Source organism: Pelodiscus sinensis, chromosome 3 (genome assembly GCF_052426305.1).
Source record: "Pelodiscus sinensis isolate ZL-2025 chromosome 3, ASM5242630v1, whole genome shotgun sequence".
NCBI classification, from domain to species: domain Eukaryota; kingdom Metazoa; phylum Chordata; order Testudines; family Trionychidae; genus Pelodiscus; species Pelodiscus sinensis.
Genome location: NC_143054.1, coordinates 153,374,954 through 153,397,697, shown reverse-complemented (window position 1 = coordinate 153,397,697; position 22,744 = coordinate 153,374,954). Strand labels below are relative to the sequence as shown.

Sequence of the window (22,744 nt, the reverse complement as noted above, 5' to 3'; positions counted from 1 at the left end):
CACAGACTACCATATCATACTAGGAAATCTATCAATAATGTTGGGGTGCAGAAGAGGTAGCAGTGTGATCATAAAGAAACTTCAATTAGAGTGACGGATGGTTGAGATCTCTTGCTGCCATCCTTGGAATGTCTAAATATTTTAAATGACATTTTCTTAACTCAAAGTGTTGCATTCAACACCGGGAAATTCTGTATTAAACCTCATTGTGATAGTTAAAGAAGAATTGATCACAGAATTAAAAACTAGTGGTCGTTTAGATCAAAGGAGCCATGACTTGATCACATTTATAATATACAAACAGAATAAAGTCCACAGCAATTCTGTAAATACTTAATGCTATAATAGGGCTAATTTAAAAATGATCAAAACAATTATGAGCCAAATAATTTAAGAGGGAGAATTTAATCAGAAAAAATGTGAATGATAATTGGAATTGTTTAAGAACACACTAATAGATGCCCCAAAACCCACAATCTAAAAATCAAGGAAGAAGGCTATGTTGATTAAAAATACTACTACAGTAGGTGGGAAGTGAAGGCAGCTACAAAAAAAATACACAGACACACAGACAGATAGATAGATTAGATATCCACTTCCCCTTTCTTCTATTTGTTAAACACCACCCTCTATATAACAAATGAAAGAAAAGGGATGGAAATAGTAATGAATATAAATTAGAAGCTAGGAATTGTAGAAAATGGATAAGGGTAGCAAAAAGACACACAGAGTTTTCTACGTATAAATAGTATAAGTGTAATTTAGGAATCAGTTTTTGAACGTTTGGCTCCAGCCTTTCAAAGGCGCACAATCTCCTAATATTGCTGCTTACGCAAGGCCATCTTTCCTTTCCCCCTAATATGGTCCAGCCTCATAGAAATTGATAGCTGAGCTGACAGTGTTGTATATACGTGTGAATTTTGTGTTTGTATGAATGAGAGAAAGAACACTAGAGTGACCAGGAAAACAATTGTTTAAAAGAGGTGGTCTGTAACTGCAGAGTGAGCAAAACTGTATTGTAAACCAGAAGAATAATTAAAGGGGAAAAGCAGAGCTAGGGAGTTGCTTACTAGAAATGGTCATTAATGAAGGTCTGCAGTTACTCCCTTTTATAGACTTAGCTGTTATCATAATAGAAAGAAATACTTTATGCAATTTCTAACCAAAGTTTTGAAACTGTTCCCTGTCAAGAATTCACAAACAAAACGAAAATCTTATGAAGACCCGGGAGAAAAGTATATTCTCTATCTTAGATATACTTTACTTTATCTTTACATGTTGACCTTGTTTATATTTTCAGAAACTGTATATGGAGTTGTTGAGTTGGTCAATAAACTAATCCATCCATCAATAAAACATACCTTCTTGTTTATTAATACGTGATTAAAAATGTATATGATAAAAAGATATTGACTGTAGCTGAGTTTGGGTGACAAGAACAATTATGGTTTCCAAGCCTAATCACTACATGAGCTGTTTAACCCAGTGAAAGTCAATAGTCTATTTATGAACAAGTATGCTTTTTATTTTAAGTACAGTATTTGGATTTTATTAGGATTCTCATTTTTACTTCATTGACTACTGTAACTTGTACAAATCTCTGGAATGAAACAGTCAACTGATAAAGCAGAAATGTAATGAAAGTTTTATGCTGATTGTAACACAACACTGTACATACATGCAAACAGTATTTGCTCTCAGCTGCAATTAGACTAACGTGATATGCAGTAGTTTACATTTTTCAGGATATTACTAATTACACAATTGAAAAGCAGGTTTTCAAACCCTCCTAATTTTACTTATAATCCAATTTATTAATATTATTTTAGGCTTCAGTTGACTACACTCAGGGTTGATTTTTATCTTATTTAAAACTGTGTCACTCAATGGAGTTACACAATTATAAAACTAATGTAAGTCAGACCCTTTTTTTCTGATAAAGTGAATTTCAACATTTTTACTCTGACTTACTTTTTTTCTCATTGTACTTTCTCTTTGGTGATATTCCATAGAAACCAAACCTTTCTGTAATAATCTGAAAAATCTGATATGTGAAGATGGCTAGAGGAGGAGTTTTTAAAAAAATCACATTTTATTCTTGATTTACAAAGAAAACATAGTGAAAATAGAGTGGTCATAGCAGCCAAAAGTAGTAAAAACCTGAAGGTTGTTCTTAAGCCTTTGTCAAACAAGGATCTCTAAGGCCACGTCTATACTGCAGAGCTATTTCGGGCTACCGGAAGTATCCCAAAATAGCTATTCCGCGTCTTTTGAGAGCGCCTGTTATTTCAAAATATACCAGGCTTGCTATTCTGATGTCCCTGATGACCTTGTTCCACAAGGATTAAGGGACATTTTAGTACAGTATAGCACTTTATTTGAAATTTGGCACTGTGTAGACAGCACCAAATTTTGAAATAAGCTGTTTCAAAACTATCTCGAAATAAGCTACGCCATTTCTGTCGCGCAAATTGTGTAGCCTATTTTGAGGTAAGGGTGCAGTGTAGACACACTCTAAGACATCATGGTGACTGGCTTCAGAGAAATTAGATCTATCTACTTCCTTGTTGACATGGGGTCCAGATCACAAAAGACACCCTCATTATACTTTGGGGGACCAAACAAGCGATTGAGTATGGAACATGAACTGTCCCTTCAAACCTTCAAGGCTGAAGAGTTTAGCTGTAGGATGTTGTGAGGAGACTTGCACCACTGCTGCCTGGTTGGTTCCTGTTCTCTAGCTAGAAACAAGACGCCTAGATTATCTAGTGCCCAAGAAAGATGCAGAATTTAATTTACTTTTAAAAAAATAAGAAATACTACCACAAACTACTCCTTATTTGTCAAGGCAAAAGTGGGGTGGGTGCATGGTGGGTGCATAACAAGATACAATTAAAAAATGTATCCTGATCCCTGAACTGGCTACATTTCATTTTATGCTACATTACAAAATAAAAGATTTAAGTACATTTAAAAAAAAAGTTATTTTCTACTTTCTTGGGCCATTATTCAACTTCAATTAGGGATAGGCAATATGATCCACTAGATAAGACACTACCTGTGGACTGAGGAGACATGAACTCAAGTCCTGGTTCAGCCGCAGGTATACTATGTAACCTTGAAAAGCCACTAAATCTACTCTGTGTCCCAATTCACCATAGATACAATAGATTGCTGCCCCTCTTTTCAGTGGTGGTATTAGGATTGTGAGGCCTTTGGGAAGCCTATACAAACATAGAAATACCTGGCTAGCTAAGAATAACATTAACAGGAGTCTTCTGTTGACTTCCACAGAGATTGGGTTGAATCCAGGCTGCATGCATTAGCTTGTACAGAGAATGCATAATAATGCTGTTGTCTCCACTTGTTTTTCTGTCTTCACTTGGGGGCTTGGATTCTGAAAGCACTTCTTAGGCATGGTGGTTACTATCAGAAGTAATCCTGTGGAAGGAAGCATTTTCAGAATCAGGGTTTTAAACTGTGAGATCAAGTCAAGAATCATTTTTATCGCTACTCTAAAATGCCATGGGCACGTAGCAATAATAATAACTAGCATTCACATAGATATGTCTTCTACCTATTTATAGTGTCTTCTTCATTTGCTTATTGGGTAATTTGCTAAACACCTCAGTAACAAAACCATTTGTTTTGAAAACTCTCATCCTTTATTGTGCTCAAATGTGTTTATTGGAAGCAAATATAATAGAATAATTTGTTCACTGGGGTTAGTAGTCATTTAATGAGGAAGAATGAAACTATGAATGAACAGAAAGAGGAAACCAATCAAGGTACTCACGCTCCTAAATTTTATTCTGATATTGTTATTGGCATTATAAGCACTATTTTGCGATATACTCTAGAGATCTTGTGACAACTGATCAGACATAATTGAAATCAATCAGCCTTTTCATTGACTTACGTTAAAATTCAGGTCTTAAGTTAACAAGGCCTATGTTGGGGGTAAATCATTCCACATCTGCCTATTGCAGAATTCTTACACCATCCACAGAAGTATCTGAATTGACTGTCAGCCAAAAGAAAGGCAGGAAAAAAATATGACAACCTGATATAAGAGAAACTGCACACCAGACTGTGCTATAGTCACTGTCTGGATGTTCATGCTTCTGTTTGAAGCACAGGGAGTGTTTAATCCAACCTATTTTCTCTACAATATTGAATTGCTCCCATTCAGGATGCTCACTTTGATGGTGCTGTACAATAATAATACATCATTGGCTCAGAAACACACATTTTGGTAGGATACTGGAACAGTCTATATTATACCAAAGGATTCTAAAAATCTCAACTCTGAAAGTAGAAATAGTATGAAGAGACTAATTTTCCCTCTCATTTGTACCAGTATAGAAATATTGTAGCTCTGACTGGTACCAATATGAGATGAGAATGGATTCTCATGGAAGCAACAAATATGCACAAAATACTAACATAAAAAATAATTTCCTGAAATAAAAGAACAAATATCCTGTATACTTTAACACTAACATGGCTCTGTTACCTCAAAAGAACATTATCAAACAAAAGTTAAAATTATGTATAATTTTAACTTTGTGATTATATATATAATCAGAAATTAAACTGAGTATAAATGTGCTCAAAGCATAAATTAATTAAAATCCCAAGACAATTATCACTTATTTTAAAATCTTATCATTTGAGACCTTGCTCCTGTGTGCTTATCTTTAAACTTATATTGATGATAACGTTGCTCATGAAACATTTTGTTCCAAACTGTGACCTGATTCACTCACATGTTTAAAAATATTAGTACATTTAAGCAAGTTGGTACATTTGAGTCTAATGAAATATATATATTGTAGATCTTGAGTCTTCTGCTCAATGAAACAGGGTTTTCACTGGTTTTTGGGACTCTTTGGCTCTGCTTTAAATCTAGACTCTAGCATTTGATAAGGTTACTTTTCAACTCATGATATTCAGGAACTCTAAATATAAGGCTCAAATAAGTTCAGAGAAACTGACATCCCAGAAGTATTGATAGAGAAGAAAATATGGAACCATTCTAAAAAATTACTCTTCAAGCAGATATAACAGTGATTAAACCCATTGATATAGAATTGTTTGAGAATGTTTATGGAGGCTTTGGAAGACTATATTCTAATTAATCTTGGCCTCATTAATTGTCAAACCACTTCACCATCTTCAGATTCTACATACATTCCTATTGATCCTTTATCTTCATCTTCACTGCCTAATTCTGTCCAAACAGGGGGAGGGGAAAAGAGCATGCTGTGATGTTGCTGAACATCCCTGTCCTGGCCCATCTGTTCTATGTACTTTAGGGTACCAATTTGTGTGTGTGTTTCAAAGAATGTGCTGTCTGCATTATGTTGGTCTCAGTTCTACAGCTTATATCACACACAACTTTCAACAGCAGTTGTCTTTGTCTGATATATTTCCTTGGAAGGTCTGAGAGAGCTACACCACCAATAATTACAGCTGTGAAAGAAAGACGCTTTGTTGTTCCCATTACTGTACTTTGAAGATGTGTGAACTGAGATGTGAATTCAGTAAAAGGCAGATTTTCAAAGGCACAAATGGCAGTTAAGCACCTAGCTCGCACTAAAAGTAAGGTTAGGCTTCTAACCGCCATTTGTGCCTTTGAAAATATTCCCTAAATGAACTGTCCAAAGCCACAGAGCTAGTCACTGGTTGAATTTGGAACTGTTTAATCATCCTTAATTTAGTCTAACTCCCAGAGAACTTTGCATTTCAAATTCTTCAAAAAGATGCTGCTTGAATCAAAGATGGTATCCAGCAGGGAAATAATTCCAGAAAGGTACATATGAGAGAGATGAACTAATAACTGCTACTAAAGAGTGAGCTCCCCATATTCAAGATAGCGCTAATAATAAACTTGTTTGTTATATTCTTCTTTTTCTCTCTCTTCTACAGGTGAGAGTTGGAAGGCTCCAAAGCCAATAGCAGGTTTCATTCATGCAGCAATAAAACCAAGGGATTTTACACATGTGGTCATTAAGGGTGTATCTACACAGCAGGGCTTAACTCAAAAAAGCTACACAACTTCAGTTACATCATTTGTGTACCTTATTTTGAAATAGCTCATTTCAAAATTGGAAGCATCTACACAGCACTTATTTCGAAGCAGAGCACTCTTCCTCCAACTTTCCTTCTTCCTCATACAATGAGGGTTAAAGGAGTTGGAGTAAGAAGTCCTCCAGTTTCAGTATTTCAACATTATTTCAAAATAACTGTTGGCTGTGTAGACGCGGACTAAGTTATTTCGCAATAATGCTAGTTATTTAAAAATAATGCTGCTGTGTAGACGTACCCATAGATCCCAGTGTAACAGATATATATACCCTGCACTCAAGTGATTCATTGTAGGATGTGCTATGGCTTTGGACCCCTCCAACGTACACCTGGCTAAAGAATAGATTATTTCTGTTGTTTATACAGCGTCTCGCATCTTTCCCCCAGAGAAGCCATTCAAATTCTCCTCTGTCAACACTATGTATGTATGACGTATATCTGTTCTGTAGAGACACTTGTCAGTCACTGAAATATAGCTCCTTCTGTGGTGGGATGAGACAGGATAATCATCCCAAGCAATGCTAACACTTCATTTACATGAATACAAGCTCTTTGACTTGGTCAGGCACACCTAGAAATCAGCAATGGTGGTAGGTAGAGTAATGCAGGAATACAAGTGCAGAATTTCTATTCTGTGTGGGTTTTGTCATGTGGACTTTTGTTCTAGACCTTAAGATGAATTATTTTAAAGTCCATACTGGTTTATTTAGCAGAGACTGGAATATCTTTTGTGGATGTGATCCATTATTTGTGATCAATAAATTTTCTTTTACTGTCTGGGACCCAAATATAAGAATAGCAACTAAGGCTAGAGGCCCAACATGATCATTCATATTGATGAGAACTGATCTTGCTTTAACTGAAGTCAGTGGCAAAACATTCATTGACTTCAGTGGGAGCAGTAATGGACTCATGGCTCAAAATAGTATTCATAGAGATGGAAGTGTAGTGTTGGGGTATGATCCTCCAGTGGTGTCAGGCAAGGTATAACATCAGTGAAACCACAAGTTCCTCCAATCTAAAACTCACCTACATGAGATTAGAATCTGGCCTTCATTCAATTCTCATAAATTCAGTGGGCTATATTTTTATTTTTATTTTTACAAACCATTCTTTGGATATCAGACCACATTCATACTGGGGCCTGTAAGGAATGAGAAGCCCATCTCATGCCCCGAAGAGATGTAGTTAAATCAAGCTATGCCCCAGTGTAGACCCAGCTACCACCTCTGCGGGAAGTGAACCTGCTACCCCCAAAGGGACTACACCTCTTGTTGGCATAGATAGTACCTGCACAGAACTGCTATGGCAGCTCCGCAGCAGCTGTAGCATTTCAAGTGTAGACAAGAAGAACCCCGGCTGTCACTTCAATAGAGGATTGTCTACATTAGGAAATTATTTTGAAATAACTTATTTTGAAAAAATACCTCCCGAAATAACTATTTTGAAATGAGTGTTATTCCTTGTGGAAAGCAGGAGTTATTTCCAAATAACCAGCCCGTTACTTTGAAATAATGGGCTTGGTAGTGTGGACACTCTGCTTGTTATTTCAAAACAACTCCCTAGTGTAGACTTGGTACCTGTGTTCCAGTGTTATGGCAGCAGTGATGCAGCTGTGCCTCTGTGGCATTGCTAGTGTAGACATACTGTAAGACAGGGAACAAAATACAGGACTATGTAGCACTTGAAAGACTAACAAGATGGTTTATTGGATGATGAGCTTTCGTGGGCCAGACCCACTTCCTCAGATCAAATAGTGGAAGAAAATAGTCACAACCATATATACCAAAGGATACAATTTTAAAAAAAAGTGAACACATATGAAAAGGACAAATCACCTTTTCCTTTTCATATGTGTTCACTTTTTTTTTAATTGTATCCTTTGGTATATATGGTTGTCACTATTTTCTTCCACTATTTGATCTGAGGAAGTGGGCCTGGCCCACGAAAGCTCATCATCCAATAAACCATCTTGTTAGTCTTTCAAGTGCTACATAGTCCTGTATTTTGTTTCAGCTACACCAGACTAACATGGCTACATTTCTATCACTATTCTGTAAGACAGGGAGGCTTTCTGCTGTCTGTCGTGTACCAGATCACTAGGCAAAGAAATCCTGCTTCCAGAGCTATTAGTCTAGCATCTTTCATGAGCACTAAACTAAAGACCAAACTTGAAGGAATTTGCACATGGACAGCAAAAGGTTCATGCATGGCACAAAGGCGCCTACGACCAAATGTCATGTCTCTTTTCCAATGCATTTCAAAGAAAAAAGCTCACTTTTTAATAGGGGCAAAACAATGTATTTTTTCCTTAGCCTCATTCTAGAAATGGCTGGATCATTTTGGCTGAAATTTTCCAAAATATTCAGCCAGAGGCAGCACCCAAGAGGGAACATTTCAGCCCAATCAGTTACCTTTTGGCAAAGTTATCGTTCACTGAAGTCAGGGTGTGACTGGGGAATGGAAGGGTCAGGGAATCTTACTAAGAAGTAGTGTTGTCATCACTGCCTGTAAGGTCAAGCTAGAACCTCTCCTCTGAGGAACTCAGATCAGTTCTTCAAGCATTGCTTAGTAAAGCCTCACACGGAAGTGCCACAGTGGGTAGCTGCTGTCACAAACAGGGATACACAAGAAGGGGAACTAATGAAAGAGCTGGAGATGGAATTAGTTCTCTTGGGTTCTAAGTCCCCCACGATGTACCCATTGGATCAGGCTCTCTCCCAGCAAACTGCAACCGATTTCTTTACTCTTGGCTCCCTCTGGCCTGTCAATTTCTTGTGCTGCTTTGCCCCACAAGGGTGTAAGAATCCTCTTCAAATTTCCTATCAGCTCTTTAGAATCTTGTGATTTAAACTGTTGTTGGGGAGACAAAGGGGATCTGAATAATAAACTCATCCAGGTCAGAACAAGGCATCCACCTACATTCAGTTTTGTGGCTCCCATGTGATCTCTCTTCAGTATGGAAAATAGAATTTGCCGCCTGAGCCGAAGTGGCCTACTGCTTAGACATATCGAATGCAAGGGGTGCTGTGAGATGTACAGCTCTGGGTCTCTGTGGAGACCAAATGTGTTGCTTGTGCAACTCATTAAATCAGGGCTATTGACTTCATCCTTGCTTGAAAACCCCCCGGTGAGGTGCATTCCATGTGAGCACCTACATTGCAGGGGCCAGGCCCTGGACTAGACGGGCTGCGTGAAAGTTCATGCCATCGTCTGACTTCCTTAGAAAAGTGAGAAAAACAGTTAAGTGCTAGCAGTTCACTGATGAGATAGCAAGGTCCAGCTGAGAGTGCCTTATAAAATCATTCCCAGCCACAACAAACTCTTTAGCTTAAAACTGTGGCCCTCTTCAGCAGCCAAGAGTTTTTCTGTCCCAACCGCGGACTCCTTGTTTCTTATCAAAACAGCACAGCAGCACCCCTGTTAGCAACCAGGAGGGAATCAAATGCAAAACCAGCTGGAGCTAGCCAGCTCTTCTCTCTCCCTTGCCAGTAGGTATGTGCTGCTCTTCTGTGGCGGATGAATTTAGGGTCTCAGTCAATGTGTTCCCCTTAAAGCAGGGGTGGGGAACCTTTTTTGTGTCAGAGGCTGCTGACCCACAGAAGAATCAGTCAGGGGCAGAAGAGTGTCAGGGGGAGGAGGCTGGATTGTCTCTGTGTGCTCCCCAATCCTCGGGAAGGCCCTAAGCCTCCAGGGGTAGATCCTGGCAATGAAGGAACCGCATCCTGCTCCCAGGCCTTAGATTCCCCACCCTGCTTTAAATTTTCAAGAGGGAGACACTGGAGATTTACCACCCAAAAGCCTTATCTTCCCAAATACCTCCCATCTCCTCTGTGGGGGGTTGCTAACTTTGTTTCCTATAGACCTTTATTGAATTAAGCTTCTACTTCCATGATGTATTTACAGATGTTAAGAAGCCCTTGGAATGGGTCTGTGTGCTGCTCGCTCTCTTCTTTGGAGCTCTGTCAGTGCTGAGGCTGGCCAGCTCTCCTACAAAACACATGCTAACAAGCTCCCTTTTAAAGAAAAATAAACGCGGGGAGGGAGGACCAGTCAGTGTTTGTGATCGTAGCGAATTTAAATCCTGGCTTCCCGAGTTTGATGTGTTCAGAGGCGATTCTGATGAGTGTTTCTGTCTGATCCATCTAGTCTATTAAATATAAACTTGTGTTGCTCTGGGGGGGGGGGGGGTGAATGCTTTTAAAATGAGACTTTTAATAGATTACCTGCAGGGGAAGTTACTATTTAACTCCTGAGTTATACACTCTGCTCTCTCTGGCTGCAGGTACTCCATAGGTAAGATGGAGTGAACCCCCAACAGAAACATTAGAGAGAGGAAAGTAAATGAGCGGAAAGGGATTCAGATTTCAGGCCCCTGGCCCCTGTTTTTTGCCTTGGGTGGGTAACTGATTCCTTTCCTCCTCTCAGTCGCCCCCTTCAAAGGGTTTATTCGTCCTGATCCTCTGTAAAATGCGGGTGGCTCGATTCCTACACGAGTATTGATCATCTGTGCCCCAATGCGTCCCTCCGCCCTTATTTTCTTTCCTGATGCTGCTTCTACCTTTTGCACATTGCTGAATTTCTCAAGTTCTTCCACACCCAACCTCGCCCCCCTCCCCCTCTCCCTCCGGATAAAATTGCCCATAAATAGCTATGGCTACTCCAAGGGGTCCGGTTCCAGGAAGGCTGGGCGAAGCAGGAAGCGTCTAAAGCTGCAGCCGCCTCTGCCCCAGCTGCACAGCGGCCCCCAGCACAGACTCCTCCGGCTTTCGGTGCGCTGCCTTCCTATGCAAAGGGGGAGCTTTTTAACATGGGTCAAGTCCCAGTTAAATTCAGTGCTGGAATTAGGACTTAGAACTGGGAGACTGAGCAACTTTTGCACCGCAGGCAAAGCTCCTGCACACCCCGGGACAGCAACATGGGCCTCAACAATTCAGATTCTTGGAGCAATCTTTCATGATGTGACTGTAATTTTTAAAACCCTTCGAAATTAAGGGTCTCTCTGATTTCTGGTCTAAGTGACTGCACACAAGCACGCCTACAAAACTCTGCTTCACGAACATGGCTATTGAGTGTGGGTGACATAACCGTATATTCCCCACATGTGCACATACAAAGCCTTTCCCATTTTGGTAATTAGCCCCACAAATCTGGTAATGTAGTCAGGATGTTTATATTTATATAACATGCACATTTTTGAAGGAGTTTGCGTCTTCATCAGGTCAATGTGTTAATTAAAAGTTGGTCCAGATTGGTCACTTTGCAGTCCCAGATGTGCTTTAACAGCATGCAATTAACACACAAGGAAAATCTTTTTGAAGATACCAGAATGGAAAAACTCAGTAGAAAGCCTTTCGCTTCTTCACATGAAATAGCAACGGCACCCCCCCTTCCAGAAAAAAGTCATTAGAGATATAATTAAATATAGAGTAAGCACCCTGTACCTCTAACAATATTAAATAGTAATTTGATTTTTTCCTCTAGCACTACAGGTACTACGAGCTCTGTTTTCCCTTCATTTCCCACACCATGTATATTAAACAGAGAGAGAACATTGGTTTTGTGGATGATGACCTGAGACTTGGCTGAAATATTTTGCTCCAGAGTGTAAAATTGCAAAGTGGGTCTGGTCTCTCTCTAAAAGGGCTAGCTTGGTTTTTCTAATTACCTCACGATTTAAACTTTTCTGCACTCCATCTCTTTCAAGGAAGAAAGAACTAGCGCCGGGTATTGACAAGCCAGGTTCCCGGAAACTGAAATGGGAGACTTGCCTAAGTAAAGACTGCAGGATCGGGCCCTGTATTTCTAGGCTCACCTGGTCTTCCAGTCCAGGCACCAGCCTGCCTGCCTATTCGTTCATGCTACTGAGCCTAGCTGTATCCATTTACAGGCCTCAGCGCAGCAGTTTGCCTCCCTAGAAAGGCCCCCGTCCATGTCTATAATGTCTCGTTTTCCTTGGTCTCCGGCCCTCGCTTCGCTAGCATGTCCCCCGCACGTATGCATCAGCCTGCACCTCACACCGCAGGGAGAGATTTCTCCCAGTGTCCGGCCCGCAGAGTAACTTCTTCACATGGGTCCTTTATTCCACGTTCCCCATGCTCCGTCCCTAGGAATAATTCTCGCCTACGCAATGAAAACCGCCTTAGTTTCTCCCGTGCCATCCGAGCGCTGCAGCGCTCCAGAGCGCTGGGCCACCCGCGGACCCACGCTGGGGCACTGGCTGGCCGCGGGTAGGAACGCGCGACTAGGGGGGAGGGAATGCTTCGATCTGTGCCCAGCTAGCTCCAACAGACAGACTGACAGAGGCGCAGCTGGGGGCTGCCTGGCCGTTGCCAGCTGACTAGACTCGCAGCAGCTCACGCACTGAAGCTGCGGAAGGGGCTATGATTTAAACCCAGAGCCAGGCTCGTTGCTATCGAGTCTATTTTTTCCTCTTTTGTAGGGTACAGAAGGTGAATAATGAAATTCTTTTGCTAATAGTTTATGAGCCATGAGATTGGAAATGTATCTGGATAGACCAGAGCGCCAGACTAAAAATCACCAGAGAGCGTCTCGGAGCCTGGTGATTTCCTTTAATTTCCCCAGCACAGAGCAAAGGCAAACGGGGTTGCTAATATCTGGGGCTGTGTGTGTCTCTCTCCCTCTTTCTATCCCCATACCGGTTAACAGCTGCCTTACTTAGGGAAGAGCAATGACCATACACCATGCGTGCCACGTGTATGTCTAGGCACTAGGGATAATAATACACCCTTTATAAAAAAGGTCATATGTATTTTTCACAGCGTGCGCGTATGCTGTGTATATACACGATGCACTCACTAGTGTGTGCGAGTGCGTACGTGTGAGTATACAGCGTGTTTGTAGCATGTATTGCAAGGTTAGAGGCTGCAGGAAAAGCGGGCACTAGGCTCCAGGCAACACCTCCTTCCCCCCAGCCCGCTTCTTTTGCAGCACATCACTTCTGTGCCCGCTTCCTAGCAGGCCAGCTAAACAGGGGGATACTGCTAGCACCTCTTTCCCGCTGAGTACGCCCCTTCGCAGGAGCAGACATGGCACAGCAAGTCCGAGCCCCCCGCTGGCTGAGGGCATCACATACAGCCCCGCTGCAAAGACAGACTGCGCTCGGGGCAAGGGAGGAGGCGCGAACAGGCACCGACTGCCCCCAGAGCCGAGGGAGGGGGTATTTGTTCAGACAGATCAGCAGGTCCTACCCGGAGCCCACCACAGGGAACAAAGAGCTTCCTGGCTTCAGGGCTTGGGGTCTCCTCGCTGTTGAGCGGAATCAGCCTAACGCTGCCTGCAGCGCAACCCCAGTGCCCAGACACACCCAGGGCGCTGTTACCAGGAAGGGAGCCCCCGAAGTGCCAATGCTGCCTAGCCCATTAACCAAATAGTCGAGCAGGGGTCACTCGAGCCCCCCTTTCAGGGACCCGTTGCCAGCCTGGCCCGAGGGGCACCCCTGAAGTGTAAGTGTGTGTGTGCGTGAGAGAGAGAGGGAGTGCAAGTAGCTCTGGCTGTGGGCTGTTTGTCCGATTGTATACACTTGTTGCAACAGGCAGAGGTCGCCGGGGTCCACTAGTACAACCTCCCCGTAAGCGCCCTCCTCTCCGACCTTCACAAAGCTGGGCAGAAGGCGAGAAAGGAGACAAGTGAGGCAGCGGGCGTCTCTGATTTGTGTGTGGCGGGGAAAGAGGGGTCGTCTTGAGTCTTTTGTAAATTAGGGCTTGGGCTTTGTAAAGCCCGCATGTATCGCAGAGATCACTGGGGTGAAGATTAGTATTCCGGATCCCCGCCCATTGCCCCCCGCTGTCCCCAGTGCCTTGCCAGGGCTACCCTTGCCAGGGCTACCCAGCTGGCTGCAGGAGCAATGCCAATAGGCGGACACCCAGCCCGGGCTCTGACCGCAGCTCTGGGGAGGTGCTATAGGCAGAACCCCGGTTCAGAGAGGGTGGTGGGGAAAGTCTGCCGAAATTAGCACGCGTCTGATCCCCCACGGAAGGTGAATAAACCTCAGACAGGCCAGGTCCGCTCCCGAGAGAGGCCGGGGCTGCGGGTGTGTCCTGGGGGAAATCTCCTCTGGTTTCCAGCCCCGGCTACAAACTGGAAAGCCAGGGGAATGGGACACAGTTAAGGAACAGGTGTGTTCTAGCCACACCACCAAACTGTGCCTCCCTGGTGTTCAAAGGCCAGGATGTGTAGGGCTTTCGTAGTAGCGGGTAGTAGGGACCCCCTCTCCCCAGGACAATCTTGGCAACAAAGCGAGAGCGGGACAGAGAAGCTACTCCAATGTGTAGTGTAACCCCGTGCAGCCTAAAGAAGGGGTTTCTCTTTGCAAAGCAAACCTGCCCTGGACCTCACCTCGTATCCCTAGCTCAGACAGGAGGAGTCAACCCGAGGACTTGACCCCAGATGGGGGAGAGCAATCCAGACCGGCAAACACGCATGTAGCAGTCTACAGAACAAGATGCCCTCTTAGATAGCTATGTCCCAGCTCCCTGCCTGCCAGGGTCAACGTTGGTGCCAGTGATTTCACAAGCTCCAGCATTCTAGGATTCCTGGCAGCATTACAGCTCCAAAGCGAGGTGTCCTCTGTGTTTTAGTTTGTGTGGGATGTAGGTACGGGTGGCCGGTTAAAAAGCCCCACTCCCTTCTTTCTATTCCCGCGTGAATGCAACCCCCTCTCATCCAGTCAGGCTGCGTTCCCCAGTGGTCCCCTTTTTAGTTTTCAGCTAAGCCAGGGTAAACTCGCGAATCCTTGCCTGATCATCACCATCCCTTCTCTTCCAGCCGGGCAGGTATGTTCCTTCCTGCTCCCTCCCTCCTCAAACCCAGCAAACGCCCTACAGAGCCCGCTCGGAGGGAAAGTCAGTGCTAATCCAGGTCAGTTTCTCCCAGCGGTTAGGAGGGCGGGGCGGGGGGGGGGGAAGAGAAGTAATATAAATATTCTAGAACAAAACAAAACAAACAAACAAACAACCCCCTCTCACACATCCCAATAAAGTCCAAGTCCTTCCCCCACATCCACAACTTTAGCCCTGTCTGCTGCCTGGGGGGTTTTAATCTCACAAAGAGAAAGGGGGGCTCCCTGCGCAAAATTACGCCTTCTCTTCTCATTTGTTAGCTGATTCCATCAAAAAGTTCGGTATTTATAGGCTACACACACGAACCTGGAGTAATACAAACCCTCCCGCGTTGTTCCCCTTGCAAAGTGACCGGTCCTGAAGCATCTGATCGGTTTGGTGTGGGAGCGAGCGAGCGAGCGACACACACACACAGAGCTACAATCAAACGCGGGGAAGAAGATCTCAAGCTGAGAGATTTATTAATTGCTAAGCGCTGCCCTGCCGCACAGCCATGTGAGTACCGAACAATGATCACCTTTTGCACAGATGGCCAGTGATCAGACGCAGGCACCGTCTTCCCCCCTCCCTCCCCTTTCTATTTTTTTTAACATTTTCTCCCGTCCTTTCCTTCTCCCCGCGGTGTTGCTAAAGTTTGAGTTTGCATGCTTTGCGGTTTCCGGAGAGGAGGCAGGGAATGTGGGGTGGGGGGGCCTCCGAAATGTGCCGGAAAAAAGCAAGGAAGGAGTGGCCGATCGCCTTGCCCCTTGAGTCCGAGCCGACTGGGAATTAGTAATAGAAGCTTAACCCCCCCCCCTTCTTTTCCTGTCGCTTTTGGAGCCCTAGACAATCACCGGGGCATGGACACTGGGCATCAGTCTGTGTACAGCCAAAGCCGGGGACTGGTGGGTGGGAGGAATATGAGGGAAGAGGGCTAGGTGATCCGGCAGCTAGAAGTGACTATCACCCGGCTCCAAAGGCGCGGAGCTGACAGGTGGGAAAGGCTGCGCGCAGGAGTCTCTGCTCTCTGGCGCGTTGTGAATTCAGGGGTGGGGGGCGGCACAATGCGCTCTGCTCTCCCGCTCTCTGTGATTCCCGTGCGGAAGGTGCTCGCCCAAAACAGCAAGTTTCCCGTGGAGGGATGTTAGCTGGGCGGGGGCAGGGCGTAGGGGGCTTACAGCGCCTACCCCGATCTAGCCGGGGTCGTGCCCTTCCTGTCCGGGAGGCTTTTCTGGCGGTCCCAAAGCACAGGGGGGCGCGGTAAGTCCGGTGAAATCAAGCCCCACGCAGCCGGCCAGGCACGGCGTGTAGGTTCTCAGCTAGCGCGCAGAGGAGCAAAACGCAGCCTGCCACAGGGAACGTGACGCTTCCCAAGGTGGGTATGTTGCTTTGGACGGAGCCGCGAGACCCCACGGCTGCCGGGAGACCCTCCGTTGAGGAGCGCGGGGTGAGGGAGAGGGAATTTGCTCCCTACGTGGCCAGGCGCTTTTCCGAACCAAATCTCGAGTTCCCCCCGCGTTCTCAGGGCAGGGCAGTGCTAAATGAGCAGGCAGGGCCAGCCAGGGCAGAGACTGGCTGCCCGGGATGGACACCCGACTAGTCTACCCTAAGAAGAGAGCAAGGAGTCGCCCTGCAAAGCCAAAGAGCGCGGGGAGTGTCTGGATTTGTTCCTCCAGCTCACCCCGGCTCATAGCTCAGTGCGACCCCGCGTGTGATTTGTGGCTGAGCCCTTCCCATCCTCCCGATTCCTCGAGGGGGGTCGCGCAGGGCTCGCAATGCTCCGGCGTGCAGCCCAGTGCCGGGACTCGAGCGCACGCACGCTAGCCGGCCGGGGACACTGGCACTGCCTGGGTTCTAACTTTCCTGCATCCGGTGGCAAAGAGGATTTGGCTGCCGTGTGGCAAGTGTAGGTGGCGGCAAAGCCTCCTTCTCAATAAGTAGCCGCGGAAAAGCGGCCCCGGAGAGCCAGCTGCCTTATCGCTTCAAGGGGCTGGAGTGGTCGCATCCCTACGACGCACACGGCCCCTACAAAGCCCCGGCTCCTCTTGGCTGGGGCAGCTGTCAAAAGCGGGAGGGGATCCTGACTGGCTGACCCCTAGCTCGGTCACATTGAATGGGCTAGCACAGGGCACAAGAGCGCTAGATGCAAGGCTGTTCCCTTGCCTTTTTAGCCACGCACACAATGCAGGGCACCTGCAGGGCCGAAAGTGGGCCAGGGCCACACGGTAGGGATCAGATCACACACAGCAGCCGAAGAAAGACATTCAGTTAAGATTCCATTATTAGTGCCTATCAAAGGGCGAGCGTGATTTCTCCTTACACAAAGGTGCACACGAGAACAAGCTGGAAGCGTCGTGTGGCTCATCAAATCTCCCACGCCCACTAGAAAGAAAGCACAGCCTGCTCTCGCTTTGCGCCTTTTAAACTCCCTTTTAATTAGAACTGCTAAAGTAGGACACCCTGGAAGATGTTTTCAGTATCCACCTCCATCCCTGCTACAAGCAGAATTAGTGCCTGCTAAACGCACTGTTTGAAACGCAGCCCTGCCGCAAAACTCTTCCCCACGCGCTGTGTTGCCACCTCCTCACCGCCACAAATTATTTAGGGAAAGGTCACTCTATTTAAAACGACCCCGAAAGCAGCAAGGAGAAGGCTGGATTCAAAAAGCCTTTGGCGTGTGGCACACACGGCAGAAAGACTGAGGTTGGGGATAAGAGCGTCCCTTGGAACTCACTTCATCGTTGGAAGAGCCGAACTCGGCTGGGCCCCACACGCCTCTACTTTAATTGATCTGATTATATCCTAAACACACAGAGCCGTGTGATTCTGGTTTTGCGCCTAGATAGAACTGAAGCGGTACTGAGCCGGGGGATCGGCGCGGGTTAACTACAGGCGATGGGTGAAATGAAGTTTTGAGTCTCGCTTTCCAAAGGAGCGCGAGGTTACATTTGCGCAATTTAGCTGCGTCCCCCCTCGCGCTGATTTTTTTGGATAATGATGATGGCGAAGGCTGATCAAATTTCTGCGGATGAAAGGGTCTGGCGAAGCAGTTGTTTTTTGCTTCGTTGTTATAATCGCTTGGGAAGGGGGGGGGGGGGGAGGAAGCTGAAACCCTTTTGATAATGAAACACCGGGAACGTGTTAAACTTCGAACCCACTGCTGCACCCACCTTAACACGCAGTTTACATTTTCCAAATAATTTATTTCCAGTGTTAAACAAATACTAGTTTATATTCGCCTTCAAGGAGAGCTGTCCTTGTAAGATCGCTACAAATATTTTTTAAAAACCTTCCCCTTTGAAGCCTGGATCCCCCTTTAATTATTATCTTCGTACAGATGCGTCCCAATTAACCCTCTAATATGAAAACGCCTGTCCGCAAAGAACGACATGAAATCCCTTTCCTTCACTCCAAGGTACTGACAAGGAGGCGTTTATTTTATACAGTTCCTCAGTCATGTCAGTGAACAATTATTCCCCACATTCACTCCGTTCAAAACGGTTTACCCTTTCCCCTACATTTTCTCTAAACACAAGAAAACATGTTGGAAGTTGTGAAAATGCCGAGAAAATAGTTTAGACCGTGCTCGCAATTACTGCGCTGCCCTGGCAGGATCCGAATTCGTGGAGCAGAATTTGAAGTCAAACATTTGCTGGCACCCATGTGAAGCAAGCAAAGAGAACCCCCCCCCCCCCCACACACACACACACAAACGCACAGCAAACGTATATCTTCTGCCTAGCAACAGGTAACAAACCTGCAAGAGTCACAGGACGAAATGCAGGTCTGGTGGCCGGCTACAAACTAACCGGGTGTTTAAAACAACAGGCGCGCGTTCATCAATAGGGTACCGACCAAAAATATAGCTCAGGCCCAAGGAAATGTAAGGAGTTTTAAGCAACTAGGGAGATAAAGCTATCTGCCAGGAAGCCCAACAGATCAGCGAACAGCTGCATCCTCTTGTCTGGAACCCCTCTCCAAACCCCAGTACACAGCGCCCCGCTCGCTTAGCAGTCGGTGGGCAAAGAGGGGCCGCTACCTCTGACACGTGTGGATAGTCAGCGAAGCACAACGCAGCCTTCACGAGTCCCCACCACGCTAAGGACTTGGCTGGACCCCTTCTCGCGCCTGGTGTATTAGTACAGCGCTCGCAGAAAAGCCCAGCCGCGTCTGCACACAAGCCCTGTTCCAGAGGCCGGATCTGCCGTGCTTTTCGCTGGGCAGCCCTACAGCAAAGGGCACATGAGTGCAGTCCTTAGCCGGCTACCGAAACGCTGGCAGAGGCTAGGACTCGGGCTGACTCTAAGGGCCCCAGAGTACGATACTCGGCTCTCCATCCCTGTAGAAATACACGCCCAGGCTTTGTGCTGTCTCCTGGCTGGGCCGCGAGAGCTGCCCGGTGTAAGGACAGCGCCTTGCCGCTAAAGCCCGACACACAGACCGGTGCAGTAACGCCCAGGCAGAGTGATCAGTACTGACTGGACATTGGCAAATCAAGCGTGCGGGTGGGAGGTGACTCTCCCTGCAGTCAAGGAGCGTTTGACCGGAGTAGAGGGCCGAGCTGTCCCGAAGGCCCTCCTTCGTCCGCCCTTGGCCCGTGCACGCTCTCCTCCCTCGCTACCCCTGGTTGCGTTCGCACCCTTTTTGGGGGTGGCGGGGAGGCTCGGGGATGAAGAGTTCCCTTGCCCGACGCACTGAACTGCTGCCAAACCTCTCTCCTGGCTATGCAAAGTTGTGTAACTCTTGCAAAAGACCGGTGCGCCGCGTTGGCAACGGGACGGTCAATTTCAGTCCAGCAGGGGAAACTGAGGTTCAGTCTGAGCGAGACCCTAGAAAGCCACTTGGTGCCCCGTTATAGATTTTATGTATTTTCCCTCTGATTGGAATAAGTTAATATTGCAGTAGAGAGAGAGAGCGCAATCTACAATAATATCTCTCACCGAGTGTATATTTCAGTGCTGAGTCGAAAAGGTAATAATATAGATGCAAAACTTTCTGAACAGCATTCCTGTGCAGACATACATTTTCAGAATTTGGCTGCTTGAATTGTACAGTCAGAACCTATTTGATCCAATCCGTTTTTTTTCTGGGTGTCCCCTTTGGTTATAAATAACAGCCCTATATTAAACTGCCATGGAGTTAAAACACTTTTCAGAGATACTGAACATTCTTACTGAGCAGCAGAGCAGCTAAAAACAAAGCCCTAGCGTTGCTAATGAGGGATGATGCGGTCTTAAATAACACTGACAATATGAATGAGGCTTTGGAGTATGGAAACCTTTCCAAACAGTCATAATGCAGCCATATTTTTATCTTAAAGAATCATAACTAATTGTAACTACTTTGCAACTATATTGTACTTTTCATCCATGGGTCTCAAAGCAATTTACAAGCATTCATCAGCCATCACCATACCCATGTGAAATAGGTAAGTACTACTACATTTATTTGCATTTATGAGCATTATTTGGGGAAACTGAGGTACAGAGTGGTTATGTGGGACATTGGGCAGGGCATATTGAGTCACTGGCAAATGTATAGAAGTATAGAAGTGGAGTACTGGACCCAGTTCTGGCTCTAATAGATTGTGGTTCCTTCCTTGTAATAAATAATAAAAGACAAGGACATTGTATTTTGGGATTCCGTTGAAACACTAGTTGAGTTTGATTCTTGTATTTTATATCTCCAGACCCCCCAAATGGACTTATATAAATGCATTACATAGTTACTTATTTTCTGTGTGTTTCCCTGACTCATGCACAAACACAAATATCACAATACAATATTTTCACAATATTGATATACCAATAAAACAAAAATAACTTTGTCACAGTGAGGTAAATTCCATAAATCTTGCATGGATTTAATTGCACTAATCTTCCCGAGATAAGGAAAAAATGAAATACATAGTATGTGACATTCACAGTAGACTGTCCTTTTTATATACATGAATTAATACAAGTTACACTAATGTCTACTGTATTTGATAAACTTTGGAGCTAATATTTTCACAGTGACCTTTGGTTCTACTGGTGCTCACTTTGAATCCCCTTTCCTTGTTTTTTTCAATGTTGAACACTCAAATAAAGTCAATGCAAATTAGCCTGCAGGAGTCTCAGGGTGGAAACTTAAAAACTGAGGCTGTTCTTGAAAATGTTGGATGTGTAATTTAGGATACTTGACTCCTAATTTACTTTAAAGTTACAGGATCCAGGTCCTCGAAGAGATTCAGAGAAAGTTGCAGGTATCTGATTCATAACTTGATTATATTTCAGTGCTTCTAGCTCAGTATGGTTCTGTGTTTGTCATTGTTATTTAGATTCTTGTTTAAAAGTCCAACCACAGATCAGATACTTAGCATGCTGTTAGTATTAGTATTTCAAACATATGAATGTGCCATGATGTCTGGGTAAAATACATTATAATGGGAAGTTTCCCTTATATAAATGCAGTAATCAAACACAGCCAAACAGCTGAAAATGTAAGTTTCAAAAGATGAACTATCTCCACAGGAGTTGGTGAAGGTACCTCTCTCATTCTGCTGAAAACAGTCTGAAGTCTGAAATGGAACCAGACTTCCAAGAAAAAGCAACAAGCACCTAGTTGAAACAAAGGGATTACTCAGAATTAACTAGTAAGTTCCTGATCTCACAGGATGCTATATTTCACAGGGAGGGAACCTTTTTTGAGTCAGGTGCTGCTGACCCACAGAAAAATCATTTGGGGGCTGCACACAAATTAGAAATAAAAAACAAACAAACAAACAAACAAAAACCGAAACCAACTCCCCTCACCGACATGGCCCCCAACTGAGGAGAAAGAGACTCTCCACATTCTCCTTGCACACCAGAGCTTCAGGGGCAGGGGGCAGCCTAGTAGATTTTGTGTGCTCCAACCCTGTGGGGGGGGGGCAATGGGGTGAGGGGAGGGGATTGGGGTAGAGGGCTGGAGCACCAGTAAGGGCTCCTCAGTGCTGCGGGGGGAGGGTTCTGAGCCTCAGGGGCCGGATCCAGGCAAGCCAAGGGCTGCATCCTCCCCCTGGGCCTGAGGTTCCCCACCCCTGCTATATTTAACCAGTGGAAACGTCTTCTGAATTTCAGAAGTTAAGATGTTTGGGAAACCAGGTAGTGCTATTGTGATGTTGTCCACAGTTTGAGACAAATTTCTGATGCAAATAGATATAACTCCACTGGCGACAATAGAGTTGCACCTATTTACATATTGTTTAATTTGTCTTTTTTAATGAATCATATATATTACTTCCTGACAGATGAGAAAGTCATAAAAACTTTGCTCCTTCTCTTGAAACCTTTGATATTATCAAATACAGACATAACAATGGATTGCCACTTTGATATTTTTTAAGAGAGGAAGATGTTCATGGCCAACGGATCCCTTTAGTGAAACCTTTTATCTCAAGAGGTTTTATTACTTTCATTTTCCTGTAAATACTTAAACCAAAATCAAGAAATCCAGCCCTCCCTTTCTTCCCCTTAACCCTCACACTTCAGATTAAGTTTGATTTCATTTGCAGTGGTTTCCCATTTGCGTAACATCACTGAGTTTAACTGATTTATTCCCGATTTACACACGTGCACGTGAAAGTAGGCCATAAGAGAATGAGATAAACCAGCAGCAGTGAATAAATTTAAAAACTGTGGCTGACACTATCTAACTTCACTTTCCTGTGTACCAACAGAAGCACAGACACAAATAAACACATTTATACAATTCCAAATTGGGGGAACACAAAGTTAATGGCAAAGGCAAACTGTGAGTCATAATATATTTAACAAATAATAATGTTCTAACTT

General features: G+C 44.8%; 1 protein-coding gene and 1 long non-coding RNA gene across 4 annotated transcripts in view; one reads left to right on the top strand and one right to left on the bottom strand.

Moving 5' to 3' along the window:
- Positions 1–1,503: 1,503 nt before the first annotated feature.
- LOC142828023 (uncharacterized) overlaps positions 1,504–22,744 on the bottom strand; it is a 42,986-nt gene continuing 21,745 nt past the window's right edge. For both annotated transcript variants that reach the window (XR_012902931.2, XR_016349257.1), the window contains one exon: positions 1,504–3,441. This is a non-coding gene — a long non-coding RNA (uncharacterized LOC142828023). The remainder of the gene's footprint in view (positions 3,442–22,744) is intronic.
- The window catches only part of ESRRG (estrogen related receptor gamma), a 540,935-nt gene continuing 533,454 nt past the window's right edge, over positions 15,264–22,744 (top strand). For both annotated transcript variants that reach the window (XM_014580752.4, XM_075925198.2), the window contains exon 1: positions 15,264–15,446. In XM_014580752.4, the coding sequence (XP_014436238.1) occupies positions 15,445–15,446 (2 nt within the window). In that variant the 5' untranslated portion in view covers positions 15,264–15,444. The remainder of the gene's footprint in view (positions 15,447–22,744) is intronic.